The sequence below is a fragment of the Neofelis nebulosa genome, chromosome 3 (genome assembly GCF_028018385.1).
Source record: "Neofelis nebulosa isolate mNeoNeb1 chromosome 3, mNeoNeb1.pri, whole genome shotgun sequence".
NCBI classification, from domain to species: domain Eukaryota; kingdom Metazoa; phylum Chordata; class Mammalia; order Carnivora; family Felidae; genus Neofelis; species Neofelis nebulosa.
The window spans coordinates 151,694,616-151,716,853 of record NC_080784.1 but is presented as its reverse complement, the minus strand read 5'-3'; the positions used below and the strand labels follow the sequence as shown (position 1 = coordinate 151,716,853).

General features: G+C 36.5%; 1 protein-coding gene and 1 long non-coding RNA gene across 3 annotated transcripts in view; one reads left to right on the top strand and one right to left on the bottom strand.

Moving 5' to 3' along the window:
- LOC131507514 (uncharacterized) overlaps positions 1 to 3,641 on the top strand; it is a 19,486-nt gene extending 15,845 nt beyond the window's left edge. Inside the window, exon 2 of the long non-coding RNA XR_009259534.1 lies at positions 3,429 to 3,641. This is a non-coding gene — a long non-coding RNA (uncharacterized LOC131507514). The remainder of the gene's footprint in view (positions 1 to 3,428) is intronic.
- GNRHR (gonadotropin releasing hormone receptor) lies at positions 670 to 22,238 on the bottom strand. Of its 2 annotated transcripts, none has more exons than XM_058722395.1 (3): positions 21,645 to 22,178; positions 3,373 to 3,592; positions 670 to 920 (listed from the first exon to the last, which is right to left on the bottom strand). In XM_058722395.1, the coding sequence occupies exons 1-3, from the start codon at positions 22,161 to 22,163 to the stop codon at positions 676 to 678; spliced, it is 984 nt and encodes a 327-aa protein (XP_058578378.1). In that variant the 5' UTR covers positions 22,164 to 22,178; the 3' UTR covers positions 670 to 675. The 2 variants fall into 2 exon arrangements, with proteins under 2 accessions (XP_058578378.1, XP_058578379.1); XM_058722396.1 differs by having other exon boundaries at positions 899 to 920; positions 3,373 to 3,464; positions 21,645 to 22,238.

Genomic DNA, 22,238 nt, shown 5'->3' with positions numbered 1-22,238 from the left:
CACTTGCCGTTTCTATGAAGGCACTTCATGCTGTCTCAAGACTGGGATGAAGGAGAGCTACTTGTAAGTCTTGTCAGATGGTTGGAATGGATGGTGGGTTGGTTGCTGAATAATTCAAACTTCAGATGTTTTTGGAATCAAAGAAAAAATTAGATCCATTGCACTTTTTTTTTAACCAGAGGAGGGAAGATTGATCTTATGGGCAGGGGAAATACTCTGTCTGTGCTTTGCATATTATTGTAGTATAAGATATAATTGCTGCTAAGCCCTTGGAATAAAACTCTCAAAGGCATGCCTAGGTTAAGACTGTGCTGTGGTTTCTGAGCCTTACTTTTTGGAATCTCTTTGCCTTAGGCCATGGCTCTTTTAAAAATTTACACATTATTAGACAGGGAGAAAATGATAAGAAATCTATATAACATAGGAGTTCAGAAAGGGCAGAAATTAGTTCAGTTTATGATTATGAGGTCATATTTTTCTTGAATTTTCTTTTTCTTTGTATTTTTTTCTTTATAGTTGAATTTCTGACAATGTGATGTCTAAAAGAATAAGAATGTTAACATTAAACTCTGCTTTGTTTTTATATAAAAACGCTGCAACCTTTGTGTTTATTATTCTCATTTGATAAAATTCACTACCGTGCTCTTCTTCACGACTTCCTGCGTATTCTACCAATTACAGAGAGAAATATCCATATATAAGTGGATCAAAGCATGGATTTAAAAGAGCAAAAAGAAAGAAGAAGTGATTTACTGGATCTGACACCCTATTTAACATTTCAGGATCAAACCAGTACCAAATTCCTAGGACATAGTAGGGAGTCCAGCAGATAGTAAATGAAGTGGCAAATGCAACTGTCATCTTTAGGGTCCTCAGCCGAGCTCTTGGTATATTGTTCTTAGATTGATTCAGTTGTAATTCTGTGAGATAGAGAAAAAAGTAGGTGTTTAAAGACCAGTTTTATTATAAAACCAAAATGGACAAAAAAGGAAGAGAGAATCACTAATTCAAACTAATTACTGGAATAAGAACACATTTCCAATATTTTTAATAACGGTAATTTGTTTGAAAAGGATGTTAATGTTTCAGGTTTTCCACTGTTTTGTCACATAATGAATAGAAAAGATTAAAGATGACAGTGCTCTTAAAAATAAGTTTCCATCAGGGGCACCTGGGTGGCTCAGTCGGTTAAGTGTCCAACTTTGCCTCAGGTCATGATCTCACCGTCTGTGAGTTCGAGCCCCGCATTGGGTTCTGTGCTGACAGCTCGGAGCCTGGAGGCTGCTTCTGATTCTGTGTCTCCTTCTCTCTCTGCCCCTTCCCAACTTGTGCTAGGTCTCTATATGTCTCTCAAAAAATAAAATAAATGTAAAAAAAAATTTTAAAGTAAGTTTCCACCAAACTAATTTGGATTTGAAGTGTGAAAGTACTCAAACTCTTAAAATATAAATTAAAAAAAATATAAACATAAAGTTGAGCTGAATTGAATTATCTGTTCACACAGAATTATACTTACTGAAATATCTCTGAGTAAGGATAATGAGGATCACGCATGGATGAAAGTGTGTTGTCCAAGATTGTCTTTCTCAACCATGTTCTATGATATTCAAAAAAATTTCACTTTTCATACCAATGCATCACTTAAAGTTCGCAGGTGTGTGTGCGTGTGTGCATGGTGTATGTGGTGTGTGTGTGTCTGGGGGTATGTTGCCTGTGTGTGTGGTATATATGTGCTTACTGTATGGTGTGTGTGTGTTTTGTGTGTCTGGTGTGTGTGTGATACGTGTGGTGTCTGTGTGAAGTTTGCAACTTCTTGTTCATTGATCACAAAAGAGTGGAAATATGGAAGAAAACATTTATATGCATGATGTTTTAATTATAAAATCAATTTTTAACTAGAAATGTTAAAGTCAATAGTTCATTGAGTACAGATTGGTTATAGATTTTTGTCATACAAACGTAATTACCTTTTACTCTGTACCTTGCTATGGACCTTGTTCTTTTCATACATTGTTTCATTTAATCTTCAATATATGTAAACTTTAATGACATAAGTAATAAAAAAATGAGTAGGGATAAATACTTTAATAAAAAAAAATCTTGGCTTAGCACGGGGGCTAGATTTGAAAAAATATTGATCCTCCTATAACACACTGTATTTCTCCCTCTTTTGAAATATCATCACATTTCATTATTGGTTTACTGTTTTACTATCTTTTCTGCTAGATGGAGGATTCCAGGAAAGTGGAATAGTTTATTGGCCTGTTTTATTCACCATGGTATCCACATCTATCATCATTTCTAGCAATATTGAGTAGTTAATACATACTGGTTGAGTAAATAAAAGATTAAGTAACTAAATCTATGTTAATAATATTTAACTATTGCCCTTTGCCTCTGCTGTTTTGTTTTTCTGCTTCTGCCTACCTCACGTTTCTTCAGATTCAGCCCTATTTGGGATCTATCTTCTTATTCTGTATGCGTCCTTAGATATCCCTTATAGAACTGAATTTCTCTAGGATAAGATTTTGAAGGCAAATTGTTTTTGTTGTTTTTGCAGTATACTTTTTAATAAGAATCAAATATCATTTTTTGCTGGGAACTGCCCAAGTTTCTATTATAGAGCATCACCATAATTATTTCCTTTAGAAAAAAATATGTTGAGAGTAATCACACTACAGTAATTAAGATGATTTTCCTATTAAGTTGTACCAGGTATAACTTATGCATTATGTCACTGATAACATGTCTTTTGGATGTTATGATGACTTAGCCATGTTTACTTTGCAAATTCATAAATTTTAGTTTTTGGGAATGTACCAGATTACTGAAGCAAAAAAGGCACAACCACAGCTGTGAAAATTCAGATAAAAGTGTCAGTTACAACAGTATTTCACACACCAATGTACACACACACACACACACACACAAGCCCAGTTATGTTGTGTGGAATAGGGGATTTGAATATGAAACAGAATAGCTGAACTTTAACGATTCTCTTGGCTACCATTTAACGAGGTATACTTTGCAATATTATAGAAATCAGGTGTTTCGTATGGTGTTATAGTGGCCCAGCAGGAGCAATTTGCCAATGCTTATACTGGGTAAACTAATGTAGTTGTTCTTTCATTCTTAATTTCATGGTACAAATTTAGAACATTGGGAGATACCAAATGACCTCATCTGTAAATTAGGGATAGTAAAAGTATAATAAAAGTATTACCTCATAGGGTGAGTATGAATAGTAACTGAGCTAATGTATGTAAACTACTTAGAACAGTGTCTGGCACATAGTGCATGTCACTCTGCTTTGAATATTGCTGTTTGAAACCTGTTTGCCCACAATTAACATTGAGTCTAAGGAATACATACTGTGGGGATCTTGATGAAGGACCTGTGTCAGGGTGAAGATGATTTTTGCATTGCAGATTAACATGATGAGAAGAGGGATGATGAAGAGGCAGCTGAAGGTGAAAAAGTTATAAAAGGCCTGATGCCACCATTGTGGAAAACTGCAGTGTGTGACACATTGAGAGAAACCATCTGTCTGCCCAGAGCTGTCTGCTAAGTGGATCATCCGGAAGATATATAACTGTATGAGAAAAGAAAACAATTAAAAGATGGTGTTACTTTCTTTCAAACAGTATTTGCATGTTTTCTTGAAAGCTTTTTCCTTCTGTATTCTCCAGGTCTTCTAACACGTTGTTGCCCAAAGCAATGACTAAGCTCCTTGATATAATCCTTTTGTCACTTCAATGAGAAGCTGTAAAGTGGATCTTTACTTAAAATATGTTTGGGTAATGTGAATGGATCTATAGGATTTTGGATTTTTTGGAAACTATTTCAACCTAGCAGAATGATCAGCAACCGAGGATTTAAACATTGTTGTATTTCAATTTCAGATGCAATTATGCTGAGTAAACCTTTTGGAAGTGATTTTGTCCATCATAACTGTAGCAGCTAAAGCTGTATCTAGCAGTTAGAATGTGCTCCCCAAAGACATATTTAAATTTTATTTTTTGAAACAGAAAACCCCATTCAAATGGTCAAAGACATGAATAGACCATTTAGAAAAGATGTAACAGTGGCCCTTAAGCACGTGAAAAGATGTTCAACCTCACTTGTGTGAAGAAAAATGCCTATTAAGGCTACAGTGACATGGCATTTTTCACTATAAGGATTGGCAAAAATTAAAAATAACATACTTTCATGGGCAGATTGTAAGAAAATATAGACTCTCCCACATTGCTAGTAGGAATGCAAATTGGCACAACCACTAGGGAGAAGAATTTAGCAATAGCTAGCATAACTATATCTGAATTTACCTTTGACCCAGCAATCGGACATCCAGGATTTTACCCTGAAGATACACTCCCACCTCTGTTATATGAAAATACATAGGCAGAAAGTTATTCATTGATGCATTGTTTGTAATTGAAAAAACATTAAAAATAACATAAATACCAATTCATGGAACAGTAGTTGAATAAACTGTGGTGGATCACACAACAGAGTGCTATACAGCTGCAAAAAAAGAGTAAGGAAAATCTCTGTATATTTATGTGCATGTGTGTGTGTGTATTTATTTTCTAGCTCTGTCTTCTGGGAGCCTAGGAAAAATGATATCCCAGTAGCAATAAGCACATCCAGCACTCTAGTACCCAGATCTTGTTTTCTAAATACCATTCTCTACCAAAAGGAACCAGACGGAGTTCATTGGAGAGGTGAGTGAGCCCAAGGCTGACAAACTGAATATGTGCTTGGAACAGTTTGTGCCAAAAAGCCAAGAAGTACTAAAAGAATAATGGAGCATGTCAAAAAGAGCTCTGGAGCCAGCTTGAAAGTACTCCCATTGGTCAAATCTGGGACAGTTTAAGCATTGAAAACAAAACCAAAAATAAATAAATAAACCAAACCAAACCAAACAACAACAACAAAAACCCTGATAAAAAGAATGATTAACAATAAAATAAAGGAAGAATCCATGAATTCTTACTGATAGTAATTACAAAAGAATGACTACAAATAAATGGGGAGGGGGAAAAAAGCTCTTTGATACTGTAGAAAGCCAAATAATAAATGTATAAGGAATTATGAAAGTAGCGATTACCAAATGCTAGTAATTGATTCAGGCAAGCATCATCAATGGATGGTAAAAACGTGGATGAAATTTGAAGAAAGCAGGGTATTAACATCATCTTGAAGTATTTACCTGCAAGACAGCTTTTCTTATAAAGAGTAAAATTAATAACTTTACAGTAGATAACCAAATAATTAAATTAACATAGCCAATAATGGGACCAACTGACAACATCTGCTTCCTTATATAATGCATTGACAGGTACTAACCATCACTTCTTTGCTATCTTGGATTTTAACCTTGGATTCTTTTTGTTAAAAGCAACATTTTTGGGACAGTTGCTCAGGTATGAATAAGTTATATAGATTAGAATAGTATTTTTTCAGTGTTAATTTCCTGATTTTTGTTTGATACTTGTACTGTGGCTATGTGCCAGAAAAAACAAAACAAAACAAAAAAAAAACAACACTGAAGTATCAAAAGGGACATCATATCTGAATTTACTTTTAAACAATTTAGAAAAAATTTATAGGAAACAAAGCAAATAAGTATTGTAGTAAAATGTTAATATTTGGGGAAACTGAGGGAGAGGTATTCCAGAAAACTGTATGATTCTTGCAACCTTTCTCTAAGTGTGAAATTATTTTGTTGTTGTTGTTTTTAAAACACAAATGAATCAACCATTAAAGAAACGTTGCAAAGATGACAGAGTAGTAGGGGGACCCTATGCTTGCCTCATTCCTTGAACACAGCCAGATAAATATAAAATCATTCTGAACACGCAAGTAATTGGTCTGAGGACTGAGAGACAATCTGCACATCTAGAGGGAGAAAAATGGCCACATAGTGGAAGATAGGAACTGTGGAGAGTTGTTGGGGCAGAAATGAATTGTAGGTGCTGTAGAGGGGAGGGAGCCCTGATCACAGAGAGAGGGGAGAGAGAGAAAGCAGCATACAGGGGATTGCACAAGAAAAACACTTCCCCAAAAGCATTCGCTGGGAAAATGAAAGGGGCTGATTATTGTAAGTTTTTACAAGCAGCAGAACTCAAAGTCTGAAGTTTTAGAAGTCTGCACCATTGCTGGAATCATGCCTGGCAGGCTTAGCGATGCTCCTGTGGGGAAGGAGGACAGAGGCCCAGGAGCAGACAGTGTGCTTTGAGGATCCTTTGGGTTGCACTGAGAAAGACATTTCCCCTTATTGGAGTGTATTTGGGAGAGGTAGCACTGCCTCTCGGAGGACAAAAGAAATGGTGGCACCATTGAGAGGTCCCAGTAATTAGCATAGCAGCAGAGGCACCTGCTGAGGACAGCTAACCTGGAAGTCAGTTTTTGGCTGTGTTTTATCATAAACTCTGAGACCCTGCATGGTTGTGTGACTTCTTTTCTGGGACAAACTGGCACCAACCACAGTGCAGTGAGAACTTTCCCTAAAAGATCAGTGCATGTCCCTAAATTTTAGAGTTTGGAAACCCAGCCACATGCCTGAGCTAAAACACAGGAGCACTGAACCAGATAGCTCAGACACAGACAAGGTGAAGGCAGGGTTCTGATGGAAGCCTGGAACACAAGAGTAGAGATTGTTCACACTTATGTGAGGGCTTGCTGAAAAGAGATATGTGTGAACTCCCCTTTCCTGGGACAAGAAAGTGAGGTGGCACCATTTTCACCCGCCCATCAGCACAGACAGATTTCAGTGAGCAACACAGCACTCCCAGTGGAGGCTGAAGCTGCTTACATCAACCCTGCCCCACTGTGCCCTGCAGGTGCACCTCTACTAGGGCAAGTCAGCCTGAGAACCAGTGCAGCAGGCCCCTCCCCCAGAAGACCAGCACAAGCCCCTCACCCTCCATATGCACCAAGTCTACTGACCATAGAGTGATGCAACGCTTTAGCTCTAGGGGGAACAGGATCTTGGCTTTTCTAACAAGCAGACCAAAACCAACTGGTTAAAACTTGACACATCAGGATAAGGTCCAAACATTCCCCACTGCAGGTAAGAAGAAACTCTGCAGAGGACTGATCTGAGGGGAAAAAGCAGCCAAGACACTACAGCAGGGTGCACACTGCATACACCAAAAAAACTTTCTGAAGTGCCAGGCCCTGGACAGTATATAACCTCTTCTTAATATAGCCATTATACTCAGAAGCAGGAAACGTAACGGTCTTTCCTAACAACAGAAGACAGAGATCTAGGCAAATGCTAAGATGGGAAAGTTCATCCCAAAAGAACAAGAAGAGGTCGCAGCCAGGGATCTAACCAAAACAGATGTAAGTAATATGCCTGAACTAGAATTTAAAACAACAATCATAAGGATACTACCTCAGCTTGAGAAAAGTATAGAAGACACTAGGGATTCCCTTATTGCAGAGATGAAAATTAAAACCAGTCAAGCTAAAATAAAAAACGTTGTAACTGAGATACAAAACTGATCAGTGTAATGACAACAAGGATGGAAGAAGCTAAGGAAAGAATAAGTGATATAGAAGATGAAATTAGGGAAAAGAATGAAGTTGAAGCAGGAGAGAAAAATATTGGATCATGAATGTAGACTTAGGGAACTCAGTGACTCCGTAAAGCATAATAATATTTGTATCATAGGAGTCCTAGAAGAAGGAGGGGAAAAGGGGCAGAGGGTTTATTTGAGTAAATCATAGCTGAAAACTTCCCTAATCTGGGGAAGGAAACAGACATTGAAATCCAGAAGGCATAGAGAACCCCCATCAAAATCAACAAAAGGAGACCAACAGTAAAACATAGTAGTAAACTTTGCAACATACACAGATAAGGAAATAATCCTGAAAGTAGGAAGGGAAAAAAGTCATTAACCTACAAGGGAAGACAAATAAGTTTTGCAACAGATCTCTCCACAGAAACTTGGCAGGCCAGTGGGAGTGGCATGATATATTCAACGTGCTGAATGGGAAAAATATTCAGCCATCAATGCATTATCCAACAAGACTGTCATTCAGAATAGGAGGAATGATAAAGAATTTCCTAGACAAACAAAAACTAAGAGTTTGTGATCACTAAACCAACCCTGCAAGAAATATTAAAGGGGACTCTTTGAGTGGGAAAGAAAGACCAATAACACCAAACATTAGAAGGAACAGAGAAAATCTCCAGAAACAGTGACTTTACAGGTAATACAATGACACTAAATTCATATCTATCAATAATCACTCTGAATGTAAAAATGACTAAATGCTCCAATCAAAAGACATATGGTAACAGAATGGATAAAAAAATAAGACCCATTGCTGTGCTGCCTACAAGAGACTCATTTTAGACCTAAAAACACCTGCAGGTTGAAAGTGAGAGGATGGAGAACAATTTATCATGCTAATGGACATCAAAAGAAAGCCAGAGTAGCCATACTTATATCAGACAAACTAGATTTTAAACCAAAGATTGTAACAAGTGATGAAGAAGGACACTATATCATAAGTAAAGGATCTATCCAACCAGAAGATCTAAGAATAATATCTAAGAATATATCTAATAAGATCTAAATATTTATACTCCCAATTTGGGAGAACCCAAAGATATAAATCAATTAATAACAAACATAAAGAAATTCATTGATAATAATACAGTAATAGGAAGGGACTTTAAACACCCCATTTACAACAATGGACAGATCATCTAAGCAGAACAACAAGGAAAAAATGGCTTTGATGACACACTAGAACAGATGGACTTAACAGATATATTCAGAACATTTCATCCTAACACAGCAGAATACTCACCTTTTTGAGTTCACATGGAACATTGGACAGAATACATCACATACGGGGTCACAAATCAGGCCTTAACAAGTACAAAAAGACTGAGCTCATACCATGCATATTTGAAGACCACAATGCTATGAAACTTGAAGTCAGCCACAAGAAAAAATCTGGAAAGACCACAAATACATGGAGATTAAAGAATATCCTACTAAAGAACAAATGGGTTAACTAGGAAATTAAAGAAGAAATAAAACAAATATATGGAGAAAAATGAAAATGAAAATATGACAGTTCAAAATCTTTGGGATGTAGCAAAGGTAGTCAAAAGAGAGAAGTGTATACCAATACAGGCCTACCTTAAGAAGCAAGACAAGTTTCAAATACACAAGCTAACCTTACACCTAAAGGAGCTAGAAAAGGAACAGCAAATAAAGTCTAAAGCCAGAAAAGGAAGGGAAATAATAAAGCTTAGAGCAGAAATAAATGATGTGGAAACAAACAAAAACAGCAGAAGAGATCAATGAAACTAAGAGCTGGTTCTTTGAATAAATTAATAAAATTGATACATCTCCAGCCAGACTTACCGAAAAGAGAAAGGACCCAAATAAATAAAATCACAAATGAAAGAGAAGAGATCACAACCAACACCATAGTAATCAAACAATTATAAGAGAATATTAGGAAAAATTTTATGTCAACAAAATGGGCAATCTGGAAGAAGTGGATAAATTCCTGGAAACATACAAACTACCAAAACAAACAGGAAGGAATAAAAAAAACCGAACAGACTTGTAACTAGTTAAGAAATTAAATCAGTAATCAAAAATCTCCCAACAAACAAAAATCCAGGGCCAGATGGCTTCCCAGGGGAATTCTACCAAACATTTAAAGAAGAGTTAATATCTATTCTTCTCAAACTGTTCCCCCCACCAAAAAAAAAAAAAAAAAATAGAAATAGAAAGAAACTTCCAAACTCATTCTATAAGGCAAGTATTACCTTGATTCCAAAACCAGACAAAGACCCCACCAAAGGCCAATATCTCTGATGAACATAGATGCAAAAATTCTCAACAAGATACTCATAGATCAAATCCAACAGTACATGAAAGGAATTATTCACCATGATCAAGAGGAATTCATTTCTGGGCTGCAGGTGTGGTTTAATATTTGCACATCAATGTGATGCATCACACTAATAAAAGAAAGGACAAGAACCATATGATCCTCTCAATAGATGCAGAAAAAGCATTTGACAAAATACAACATCTATTATTCATAAAAACCCTCAACAAAGTAGGGATAGAGGAACATACCTCAACATCATAAAGGCCACGTATGAAAAACCCATAGCTAATATCATCCTCAATGGGAAAAAACAGCGCTTTTCCTCTACAGTCATTAACAAGACAAGGATGTCCACTCTCACCAATGTTATTTACCATAGTAATGGTAGTCTTGCCTCATCAATCAGACAACAAAAAGAAATAAAAAACATTCAAATTGGCAAGGAAGAAACCAACCTTTCACTGTTCATAGACAACGTGCTACTCTATGTAGAAAAACTGAAAAACTCCACCGAAAATTACTAGAACTGATATGTGAATTTAGCAAAGTTGTAGAATAGAAAATCAACATACAGAAATCTGTTGCATTTCTATATGTCAATAATGAAGCAGGAGAAAGACAAATCAAAGAATTGATCTCATTTATAATTGAACCAAAAACCATAAGACAGATAGGAATAAACCTAGCCGATGAAGTAAAATATCTGCACACTGAAAGTTATGGAATACTTCTGGAAAAAATTGAAGATAACACAAAGAAATGGAAAAATATTCCATGCTCATGGATTGGAAGAACAAATATTGTTAAAAAGTCTATACTACCCCGAGAAATCTACACATTTAATGCAACTCCTATCAAAATTCCACCAGCATTTTTCACAGAACTAGAACAAACAATTGTAAAATTTGTATGGAAAAACAAAAGACCCCAAATAGCCAAAGGAATCTTGAAAAGGCAAAGCAAAGCTGGAAGTATTACAATTTCAGATGTCCAGTTATATTACAAAGCTGCAATCACCAGATAGTATGGTATTGGCACACAGACACATAGATCAATGGAACAGAACAGAAAACCCAGAAATGGACCCACAACTATATGGTCAACTAATCTTTAACAAAGCAGGGAAGAATATCCAATGGAAAAAAGACAGCCTCTTCAACAAATGATGGTGGCAAAACTGGACAGCAATATACAGAACAATGAAACCAGACAACTTTTTATACCAAACAGAAAAATAAATTCAAAATGGATGAAAGACCTAAATGTGAGACAGGAAGCCAAATCCTACAGAACATAGGTAGCAACCTCTTTGACATCAGCTGTAGCAACTTCTTACTAGACATGTCACTGGAGGCAAGGGAAACAAAAGCAAAAATAAACTATTGGGATTTAATCAAGATAAAAAGCTTCTGCACAGCGAAAGGAACAGTAAACAAAACTTAAAGGCAGCCTACAGAATAGGAGAAGATATTTGCAAATGACATATCTGATAAAGGGTTAGTATCCAAAATTTATAAAGTATTTATGAAACTCAACACCCAAAACCAAATAGTCCAGTTAAGAAACGGGCAGAGGCATAAACAGACATTCTTCCAAAGATATACAGATGGCTAACATCCACATGAAAAGATGCTCAACATCACTCATCATCAAGGCAATACAAATCAAAATCACAATGAGATACCACCTCACACCTGTCAGAATGGTTAATGTTAGCAACTCAGGAAACAGTTACTGGCAAGGAAGCAGAGAAAGGGGAACCCCTTTGCCCCATTTGTGGGAATGCAAACTGGTGCAGCCACTGTAGAAAACAGTATTGAGGTTCCTAAAAAGTTAAAAATAGAAGTACTTACAAGCCAGCAATTACACTGGTGTTTACCCAAAGGATACAAAAATACTGATTGAGGGGGCATATCACCCGAGGTTTATAGCAGCATTATCAATAATAACCAAACTATGGTGGTGCCTGGGTGGCTCAGTCAGTTGATTTCGGCTCAGGTCACGGCCCAGGGTTGTGGGATTGAGTCCTGAATCAGGCTGCATGCTAAGTGTAGAGCCTATTTAAGATTTTGTCTCTCTCTCTCCCCCTCTGCCCCTCTTCCCTGACTATGCTCTCCCTGAAACAAGTAAAATAAAGTAACATAACATAACATAAAAATAAAATAAAGCAAAATAAAACAAAATAAAATAAAATAAAATAAAACAACAACAAAAAACCAATAGCCAAACTATGGAAAGAATCCAAATGTCCATCAATCGATGAATGTATAAAGAAGAGGTGGTATATATATATAATGGAATATTATTCAGTCATCAAAAAGAATGAAATCTTGCCATTTGCAACAACATACATGGAGCTGGAGTGTATTATGCTAAGTGAAATAAGTCAGTCAAAGACAAATCCCATATGATTTCACTCACATGTGGAATTTAAGAAACAAAACAGGTAAAGATAGGGAAAGGGAAAAAAAGAGAGGAAAGGAAACCATAAGAGAACAGACTGAGGGTTGATGGTGAAAGGTGGGTGGGGAATGGGTTAGATGGGTGATGGATATTAAGGAGGGCACTTGTTGGGATGAGCGTGGGGTGTTATATGTAAGTGATGAATTACTAAATTGTACACCTGAAACCAATTTACCATATGTTAACTATCTAGAATTTAAATAAAAATTTGAAATAAGAAAGAATAAAGAAATGTTGCAAAGTACTTTTCAAAAACACATACTAATGAATATACACTGAAATTTTCCCCATTTATCAAGTGAACTTCTTACCTAGTCATTTCCAAGCTTCTCCACTGAGAAACTTCATCTTACCATGACACATTATTAAAATGAAAATATAAGAGTGACCAAGCATTTTAAAACTAATAGCAAATAAATTCAAACAAAAACGTTACAGGATTTTTAAAATTTTAAGCAATTGAGGGGCAGTATTTATTTTTTAAAGTCTTTAATTGAATTAATAAATCCAATTAACTTAATTCCACAGGCCCAGGATTTGTTTCCTTTTTGGGGTGATGGAGTGGTAGTGGAGTATTCCTTTAAAAAAACACAACAACCCTATATTTCCTTTCTTTGCTTGTAGAGTAGAGAAATTTAATAAAATGTAAATATAATAAACTCTAAATAAAATATAAGTAAAATAATATAAAATATAATGCTCTATCTTTTATTTGTAATTAAAATGTTGATTTTCAGTTTCAGACCTTTTTTCAAGGGCAAAATAGTATTGTTAAATTAATCCACTAGAGGGTGCACAATGATCATATCATCAAATTTAAAGCTCAGAAACTCAAACATGTATTCAACTAATTCTATTTTATAATCCAGATATTTTTCCATATCACAAAGTAACCATTTAAGTTTTCCATACTTCTTTGCAGACTGACTTTAAATTTAAAGTTCAGTTCTGAATTTGACCCAACAGATGTTGTGAGTCTTTGGAAGAGTTACTTTACAAAGAACTTGAGAATCTAGTATTTCTTTAAAACCTTAGGTACTTCCCTCCACAACTTCCTGATCATACTTGGACCCAGATGATCTGAGTTTGACTTTCTTCTCTGCACTAGGCCACATTTTCACTTCAATATTTCATCTTTTTAAGTTAATATGATAAAACTTTCAATAAAATGGCTTTTTCCCCCCCTGGTGCAAAAAGATGATTTATTAAAGCACTAGGACAGGTCCTCTGGGTGGAAGAGGTGCCTGGACCCTGAGGAGAGACTGATTATGTACTTGGGAGTTGGGGAAGGTAAAGTCAAAGGAGTGTGTTTCCAAAGGGATTTTCTTTCTTTTCTTTTTTTTTTTTAAGTATGAAATTTATTGTCAAATTGGTTTCTATACAACACCCAGTGCTCATCCCAGCAGGTGCCCTCCTCAATACCCATCACCCACCCTCCCCTCCCTCCCACCAGCCATCAACCCTCGGTTTGTTCTCAGTTTTTAAGAGTCTCTTATGTTTTCGTTCCCTCCCTCTAAAAAGAGATTTTCATATGCTAAAGAAAACTCACAGGACACTGGAGGCCTAGCTATCCTCAAGCTAAGGTTGTTTTTCCCTCTAGCAAAGCATTAACTTAAAGACAGTAAGGAGTTCCTGGAGAAAAGGTATATTGTGCCTGCCTCAAGTATTTGTCACTGGGCTGCAAGTTATAAGGGAATTTAATCTGACTTTGAAATAAAGTACTATGATTTGAGCTGATGATTATCATCTTCGTTTAATAAATGCTTATTTTTAAAGCAACTCCTTGTTCAAAAACTACTCTAGGTGCTCTCTGTCATAAAAGATGAACCAAATATATCCTGTTATCAGAGAATTTAAAATTTGGTAGGGGAGATAATAGCATGGTTGTGACACCTGTCGTACGTACTAGGTAGACTGTGATAAGTGCTAAAAGAGTGATATGGTAAAGTGTTATGGTAACTGAGAATCTTACTTTCCCATAAATTGTTTTAGCCTAGGTTCAGTTTATTTTGTGCTCCAAGGTCATGTTCATTTGAATGATTAGTATAGGGATCTACTTTAGTTCGTGGGTTGTTGGTTTGTTTTCTTTTTTTTTCGTCTTTGGATTATATTTCTTTAATTTCTTTGTTTCTCCTTTCTCATACCTGACCTCAGTTCTCATCAGTAGTTGCTTTATTCTGCCATAAACGAGAGAAGTATGTTTTCCTTCTTTACAGTCATTTGCATATGCTTCTTAGAGTATTATTTTTAACCCTCACCTTATCCCAGCCTAATTACGTTATTGTCTAATCTTTTCCGGAGGTAATTATCTTTATTACTATTTTTATTTTTATTATTTTTTTTTTTTATTATTTTTTTTATTTTTGGGACAGAGAGAGACAGAGCATGAACGGGGGAGGGGCAGAGAGAGAGAGGGAGACACAGAATCGGAAACAGGCTCCAGGCTCCGAGCCATCAGCCCAGAGCCTGACGCGGGGCTCGAACTCACGGACCGAGAGATCGTGACCTGGCTGAAGTCGGACGCTTAACCGACTGCGCCACCCAGGCGCCCCTTTATTACTATTTTTAAATGTTTATTTATTTTGAGAGAAAGAGAGCATGAGCAAGCAGAGGAAGTGCAGAGAGAGAGAGAGGGAGAGAGAGAGAGAGAGTCCTAAGTAGGCTTCACTCTGTTAGCAAAGAGCACGACACGGGGTTCGAAGCTGTGAACAGTGAGATCATGACCTGAGCCGAAAGGAAGTGTCAGACGCTTAACCAACTGAGCCATCTGGGAAGCCCCAAGAGATAATTATTTTTAGATAATGTACTTCATTCAGTTTCCTCATCTATAAAACAGAGATGTTAATAGTATTTACCTCTAGGGGCTGTCAAGACAATTAAATGATTTAATACTTGCCAAGCATTTCTAATAATGCCTGGCACACAGCACTATATGAGTTATAAACATTATTATGAAAAAAATTTCAGGGCACACAACTTAAAAATGTGTATTCATATGTTTATTTATTTATATATTTGTAAATGTATACCATATATTATTTCCTTATAGCTCTTAAGCATCTATTCTCAACTTAAGACTTTCCTGCCATATCCTTCTCCAGCATCCTACAGGAAAAAAGGAAATAGACAACATTGCATGGTGTGATATAGTGTAGTATTTAAAAGCTCTGGGTATGGAGTTAACTGGATATACTGACACCCACACTTACTAGACAGTAATCTTGGGCGTTGTATATAACATTCTTAACCTTAGTTTCTTTATGAATGAAAAAAAAGATAATTGTATCCAATATAGAGAGTTGTTGGGAGCCTTACAGGAAATAAGGCATGCCAAAGGATTTAGCATATTTCCCGGCACATATTTATGTCTTCAATAACTAACATTTATCATCATCATCATTATTGTTGTTATTTATGTATTTAGTATGCTACTACTATGTTCCAGTATAGTTCTTGGCATATTGTACATGTGTGACAAGTGTTTATTAAATTTAAGCTCCTTGTCAAATTCAGAAACACATTCCATTCCTGTCAAGTGCATGTATATATATATAATATATATATATACACATACATATATATATACATATATATACACATACATAAATATACATTTATATAATTTTATATAAATTTATATATATAATTTTATATTTATATATAAATTTATATAAAATTTATATTTTATATATATATATATTTAATGTTCGTTTATTTTTGAGAGAGCACAGACAGGGAGGGACAGAGAGAGGGCCGGGATGGAGGATCCCTAGCAGGTTCTGCGCTGACAACAGTGAGTCCAATGTGAGGCCCAAACTCATGAACTGCAAGATCATGACCTGAGCTGAAGTTGGATGCTCAACTGACTGAGCCACTGAGGCACCCCAGCCATGTATCTTTACACCAAAGACCAAAAGGATGTCTCATATATCATGCCTTCCGACCTGGGTTAATGTTAGAATTTAAAAGCTGTCCGAATGTATGCTCCATATTAACATGGATAAGCTAGTGGTATGAACTTCTGCAAATAATCTGCTACTCTGTAACTCTTGTGGTGGTAAATGACTGTCATTGGAAAGCATGTGATTTTTGATTAGATATGGACACATCTAATTCAGGAAATGTTTTATCCTCAACATGCACTTAGGAACCTAACCACACATAGTCTTAAAGCAGATTGCCTTTCAAGTCATGTTTGTTCCTTCTCTTCCTTTCCCTTCCTTTCCTTTTTCTTTTCTCCCTCTTCCTTTCCTCCTTGCCTCCCTCCTTGCCTGCCTGCCTTCTTCCTTCCTACCTTCCTCCTCCCTTCCTTCCTTCCTTCCTTCCTTCCTTCCTTCCTTTCTTATTTGACTGTTACAAATGATACCTTTAAGACTAGAACTATTATGCATCAGCATATATAGCTTTCAGAATGAGCAGGATAGCCTGGTGACTAGGGAGTAGATTGGCTAAACTTACTTATCAGTCAGAATGAATGTTATAATTTTGAGAAATTGGAAATAATCTTTATGTAAGCCAATTCTCTTTGCTGTCTCTTAAAGGATCATTTAATTTTCATACACGTATTTCCCTATTATTTTATCTCCTGACTTCAAAAACTCTTTATGAACAAAGGAATGAAAGCAGGAGGAGAGGAAGGAATGAACATTATCAGAGTGTTTAAAAATTAAGTCTTGTACTAGATGATTTTATGTATCTTTATAATTTATTCTTCACAATTATGCTTTTAAACTTAGTTACAGTAATTTTCTCAGAACCACAGAGATGGTAAGAGACAGCATTGAGATTTGAAACCAACTTTGTTAAGATCCAATATTCATGCCATTTCTACTATTCTATTGTCTTCCAAGCTTTGTTTCAGGGAAATCTAAGGTCTTTAGAGACCATGAGCAGGGCTAGTAAATGGTCAAGCAGGAGATTGGCTTCCCTTACCTCTCTTTAGCAAGAACAGCTCCACTTGTATGTTTCATTGGGGCTCCAGATAGAATTTTCCTTTTTTTTTTTAAGTTTACTTATTTATTTTTAGAGAGAGAGAGAGAATGAGCGTGAGAGGGAGAGGGGCAGAGAGAGAGGGACAGAGAATCCCAAGGAGGTTCTGTGCTGTCAGCACCACGCTCAATGTGGGGCTCAATCTCACGAATAGTGAGATCATGATCTGAGCCTAAATCAAGAGTTGGACGCTCAACCAACTGAGCCACGAGGCACCCTTAGAATTTTGCTTTTTTAAAAAATAATTCCATTGGGGCGCCTGGGTGGCTCAGTCGGTTAAGCGTCCGACTTCAGCTCAGGTCACGATCTCACCATCCTTGAGTTCGAGCCCGGCGTGGGGCTCTGGGCTGATGATGGCCCAGAGCCTGGAGCCTGCTTCCGATTCTGTGTCTCCCTCTCTCTCTGACCCTCCCCCCATTCATGCTCTGTCTCTCTCTGTCTCAAAAATAAATAAACATTAAAAAAAATTAAAAAAAAAATAATTCCATTACTAGGAAAAAGTTTGAAAGTTGAGCTATGCTATGCTGGAACTTCTGAAAATATATCCCCAGACCATCACAGAATTTCTCAAGCAATAGACAATCAATATATAAACCAGAGGATGATGATTAAATTCATCCTTTTCAATGTAAATTAGCCGTTACAGGATGCACCTTTGTCAGTGGGCTTATCCATAGAGCATGGTGAAGCTTACTATGTGCCACAGTCTAGAAGTAAAAAGGCCTTTCAGTCTTTCATCTTCCCCATTAAACATGTGTAACATTAGTCATGGGATTAAAACCTCTTTTATTCAGAGAGACAGCAGAGAGAGAGAGCTATAATAAAAAGAAAAACTGGACTTAATACAAAGACATGAGTCCAACAGGTCAAGTGACATTGAGAAAGTCAATGAATCCCTTTAAACCAGTTGTTTTTGAACTGCAGATTGTACCCATCAGTCAGTGGCAATCAACAGTAAATAATGAAACAGTAAATAATGAAATGGAGGGGCGCTCAGTCAGTTAGTGGTTGACTGTATTTGGGCTCAGGTCATGATCTGAACAGTTTGTGGGATTGAGCCCTGCATGGGGCTGTGTGCTGACAGTGCGAAGTCTGCTTGGGATTATCTCTCTCCCTCTCTCTTTCTGCCCCTTCCTGACTCATGTTCTCTCTCTCAAAATAAGTAAACTTAAAAAAAAAATGAAGTGGAATGGTGTTGAATAGTTTATGAAAAATTTTCCCAGTTATAAGTGTGTGAGGAACAGACAAAGTCCCAATGTAGTATGCATTTCTTACTGCCAGAAAGGTGTGCACGCCATTGCTTTCAAAGATTCTCTTTGTATGTTCTCTGATACGCGGGGTAATGGTAGTAACATGGCTGTTATGTGCTGCACAGAGTGAGGTTTTTCAGGAAGCTTCAGCAAAGTGCTTTACAAATATAATCTGCTGCTGAAAGTAAGGATGAATTATGTGTTTTACCAAATAAAAGAATACCATCATTTTCTGTGGCACATATTCACACAAATCTCTCAGGAAGAGTGATATATTTGAGGTCAGGCTATTACATGAAAATCTGAAACAATTCAAACTTAATTTCATAATTTCTTTTTACTATATCAAGACAGATAAGTATTTGGCACTATCTTTCTATTATTGCTGTGACATACTTAGATGAAGATAATTGAATTAATACATCAATATTTTTATTATACCCTCTGGGACAGTGCTTAGAGAAGGTTGAAATTGTTAATTTGCATTTCAGTTATTATCACAATTTGACCTATTTCTACTTCTTCAGACTTTCATCAGTATCCTAACTTACCAACTACTTTCCAAACAGCTATACTTCTCCAAAGACCTTATACTGATATCATCATGTCCTAAAGCAAATGTTTTCAGCTCTTTTCACAGTTTGCCTTCCCTCCCCCTTCAAACAGAGAAACAAACAGGCAGACACTTCTGTTCTCAACCTACCTGCCTATTTCAATGGTTTCACTGTTAAAACTCCTTGGCTAAAAATATTAGAGCTTTAGTTTATACTGTTCTCTTTATCAACTCCCTAAATCCAATTTGTTGCCAAACTTTGTTTTTTGTTTGAAATGTCCCTCTTAAAATCAATGCTCTCTGAGACCACCCTAGCCACCAACCTAATCATTTCATTGCCAGAAAATTAAGAAAAGGTTTCTCTGTTTCTCGCAATTATTTGGGTCTATGAAAATTTTCCTAAAATATTTTTGTTAAAAAATCATTTTATTTCTTGCATAGGACTCACAAAGGATATGTGGTTCCCACATTAATTTCAGAATTTCCCCTGGTTATCAATGTCTTCTATAATATAGGTCCATTATACCCTTCATTCATTCATTTAAATGAATGAAGCCAATTTGTTTTTAAAGGAAAAAGTGAAGGATTTTTTTGATCTGCAGAGAAATTAGATCATCTGAACATTTAAAGTTTCTATTTCTGCTAGTTGTCCTATTGTGTACAGTGAATGTTAATGAAGTTGAACACAACAGAGTCTCCACTGTTTAAGAATGTATTCCTTAATGACAAAGACGAGCAAATGCATGATCATGATGTTTTATGACAAATAGTACACGAGAAGTGAAGACAAGGGAGCAACCACCAAATCTGATATCTTGCTGGTGCCACCTCTCAATCTTTCACTTCAGCCAGACAAGTGTCCTGTGAAAATTAATCACACATTTCAACCTTTCCTGAAAAATATATGTGATCCTTGACTTTTTTTTCTATCCAAATACCATTCATCTGAAAAAACCCAGCTCATCCTACTTTTTTCTTAAATCATTCCTTCACCATTTCAACTCTTACTCATTTCTCCTTCTTACACTGGTACTAGGTTTTATAAATGTTAAGTATATGGTTGTATTAGTTTTATAAAAGTATTGTCTCCACAACTGAATTACATTTTATTGGGGGGTGGTTTCTTTGAAACCATCAATATCATGCTCAGTGTGAAGAACCTTACTTGTTTATCTTTCCTAAGAAAAAGAATAAATAGGCAACACTCTTACTTTAAAGAAACAAAATGGAAAACTTAAACCATAGCCTTAGCTAAATAGTCTCATTTCAAGAGACGTATTTACTATACCCATTCTTGTATATTCAGTCACCATGAGAATCTTCATATGCCTTTCTCCAGGAACATCAGAGTACTTTAGTTTTTCCCATTCCTCCTGCCATAAAACACGCCCCAATTAAATTGATCTAATATCCATGAAATATTAGTTAAGTGAGGAATTGGTGGTGAAAATTTGGTGGCCCAACTTTTTAGTGTTTTAACTGTATTTAATGAGTTTTGCATGGCAGGATTTTTTGTTCTTGTTTTATGTTTCTTCTTTTTGTTTTTTTAAAGCACCTGGCCCATTTAGAATGTCTACATAAATTCCATTTGTAGTGGCAGATTTTGGGAACATCCTGGTCAACCTTGATGCCACTTCTTGACACATCCTTGTACCCTGGGTTCATCATCATATGATACATTTACAAGCGTAGAGACAATTTACTCATCTGTTATTAGGGAATCTTTGCTATTTGTAAGACCGTGTCCTTTTCTTCAGAGATATGACTGCTGAAAAAAAGGCAAACTCTACAGGCCAATTAACCAGGTTGCCTCAGATGAGGACAATCTGGAACAATATCTACCTGTACCTGATTTGCTAACAGCCTGTTATTGTCTAAACTTTTTCCAGAAAAGCTCAAGTCAATCTCAGAGAAATATTCAGATTTCAGAAGTCCAGGGTTTCCCATTTTTCCTCTTTATTCAGTCCCACCCGGCTGCAAACTCCAGAACAACCTACTAGCTGACAATAGTTCTAAGTTGCGACAGAAACAGATTAGTTTCCACTCAAGAAATTCCAAATAAGACAAATTATAAATACTTTCTACCTATGCAAATTCCATAGTTCCTAAATATTCTCTCCATTTACCATATCAAACAGAGCAAAAAAGAACTAGAGGAAAGAATAAGATGGGGTTGAGGTCCAATTGGACAATAGCCACATTTTTTGAGGAGCATTTACTATGTACCAGAGATTATGCTAGACACTTTAATACATTGTTCTTCTTATCTTTCCAAAAGTTGCATAATATAGGCATTACCTCCATTTTATAAATGAAGGAACTGAAACCCAGAGAAGCTAAAAATTTGCCCAAGGTAACAGCCAGGATTAAACTTTGCTCTTGAATTTCCAGAATCCAAGCTCTCGAAGACAATACAATACTGCCTTTGACATACAATAATACAATACAATACTCAAGATTAGATAGGAAATCTGTGATTGCCATATCCAAACAAGTTCATGATAATGGTTTACCTGTGGTCCAGCAAGGATACTACTGAGGAGCCATGCCAAGCCAATCATGGACTGTCCGAGCTTGCCATTGCTTTTCACAGCTAGAGGCCTCGTGATGGCCAGGGAGCGGTCCAGGCTGATCACTACCATCATGAAAGCTGGGGCATACATGGAGAAAAGCTTCAGATAGCTGAGCACTTTGCAGAGGAGCTCTCCAGCATACCATTGAACTGTAATATTCCACATCCCATCTAGTGGCATGACAAGCAGAGTCTCCAACAGGTTGGCTAAGGTCAGATGTTTTAAAAGCATCTTCATTCTTGAAAGCTTTTTTCCTTTCTCTTTCTTCTGAGTCCACTTCTGAAGTTTCAACAAGAAAGAAGCGTTAAAAGTTGTAGAGAGTAGAAAAAGGAAGAAAGTAACCGTCACTCGGATCTTTCCAGATAATGTCAGTGTGGGGAGGTTGCCCTGCATCAGTGGGATGCTGTTGTTTATGGCTGAGCAGTGATTCTGATTCTGTTCAGGAGGGGCACTTGCCATACCTCCTGACTGACAGAGCTTCAAGACTTGTGTTTCTGGCACTTCTGATGTTTTATTGTAACCTAGCCCAAAGCC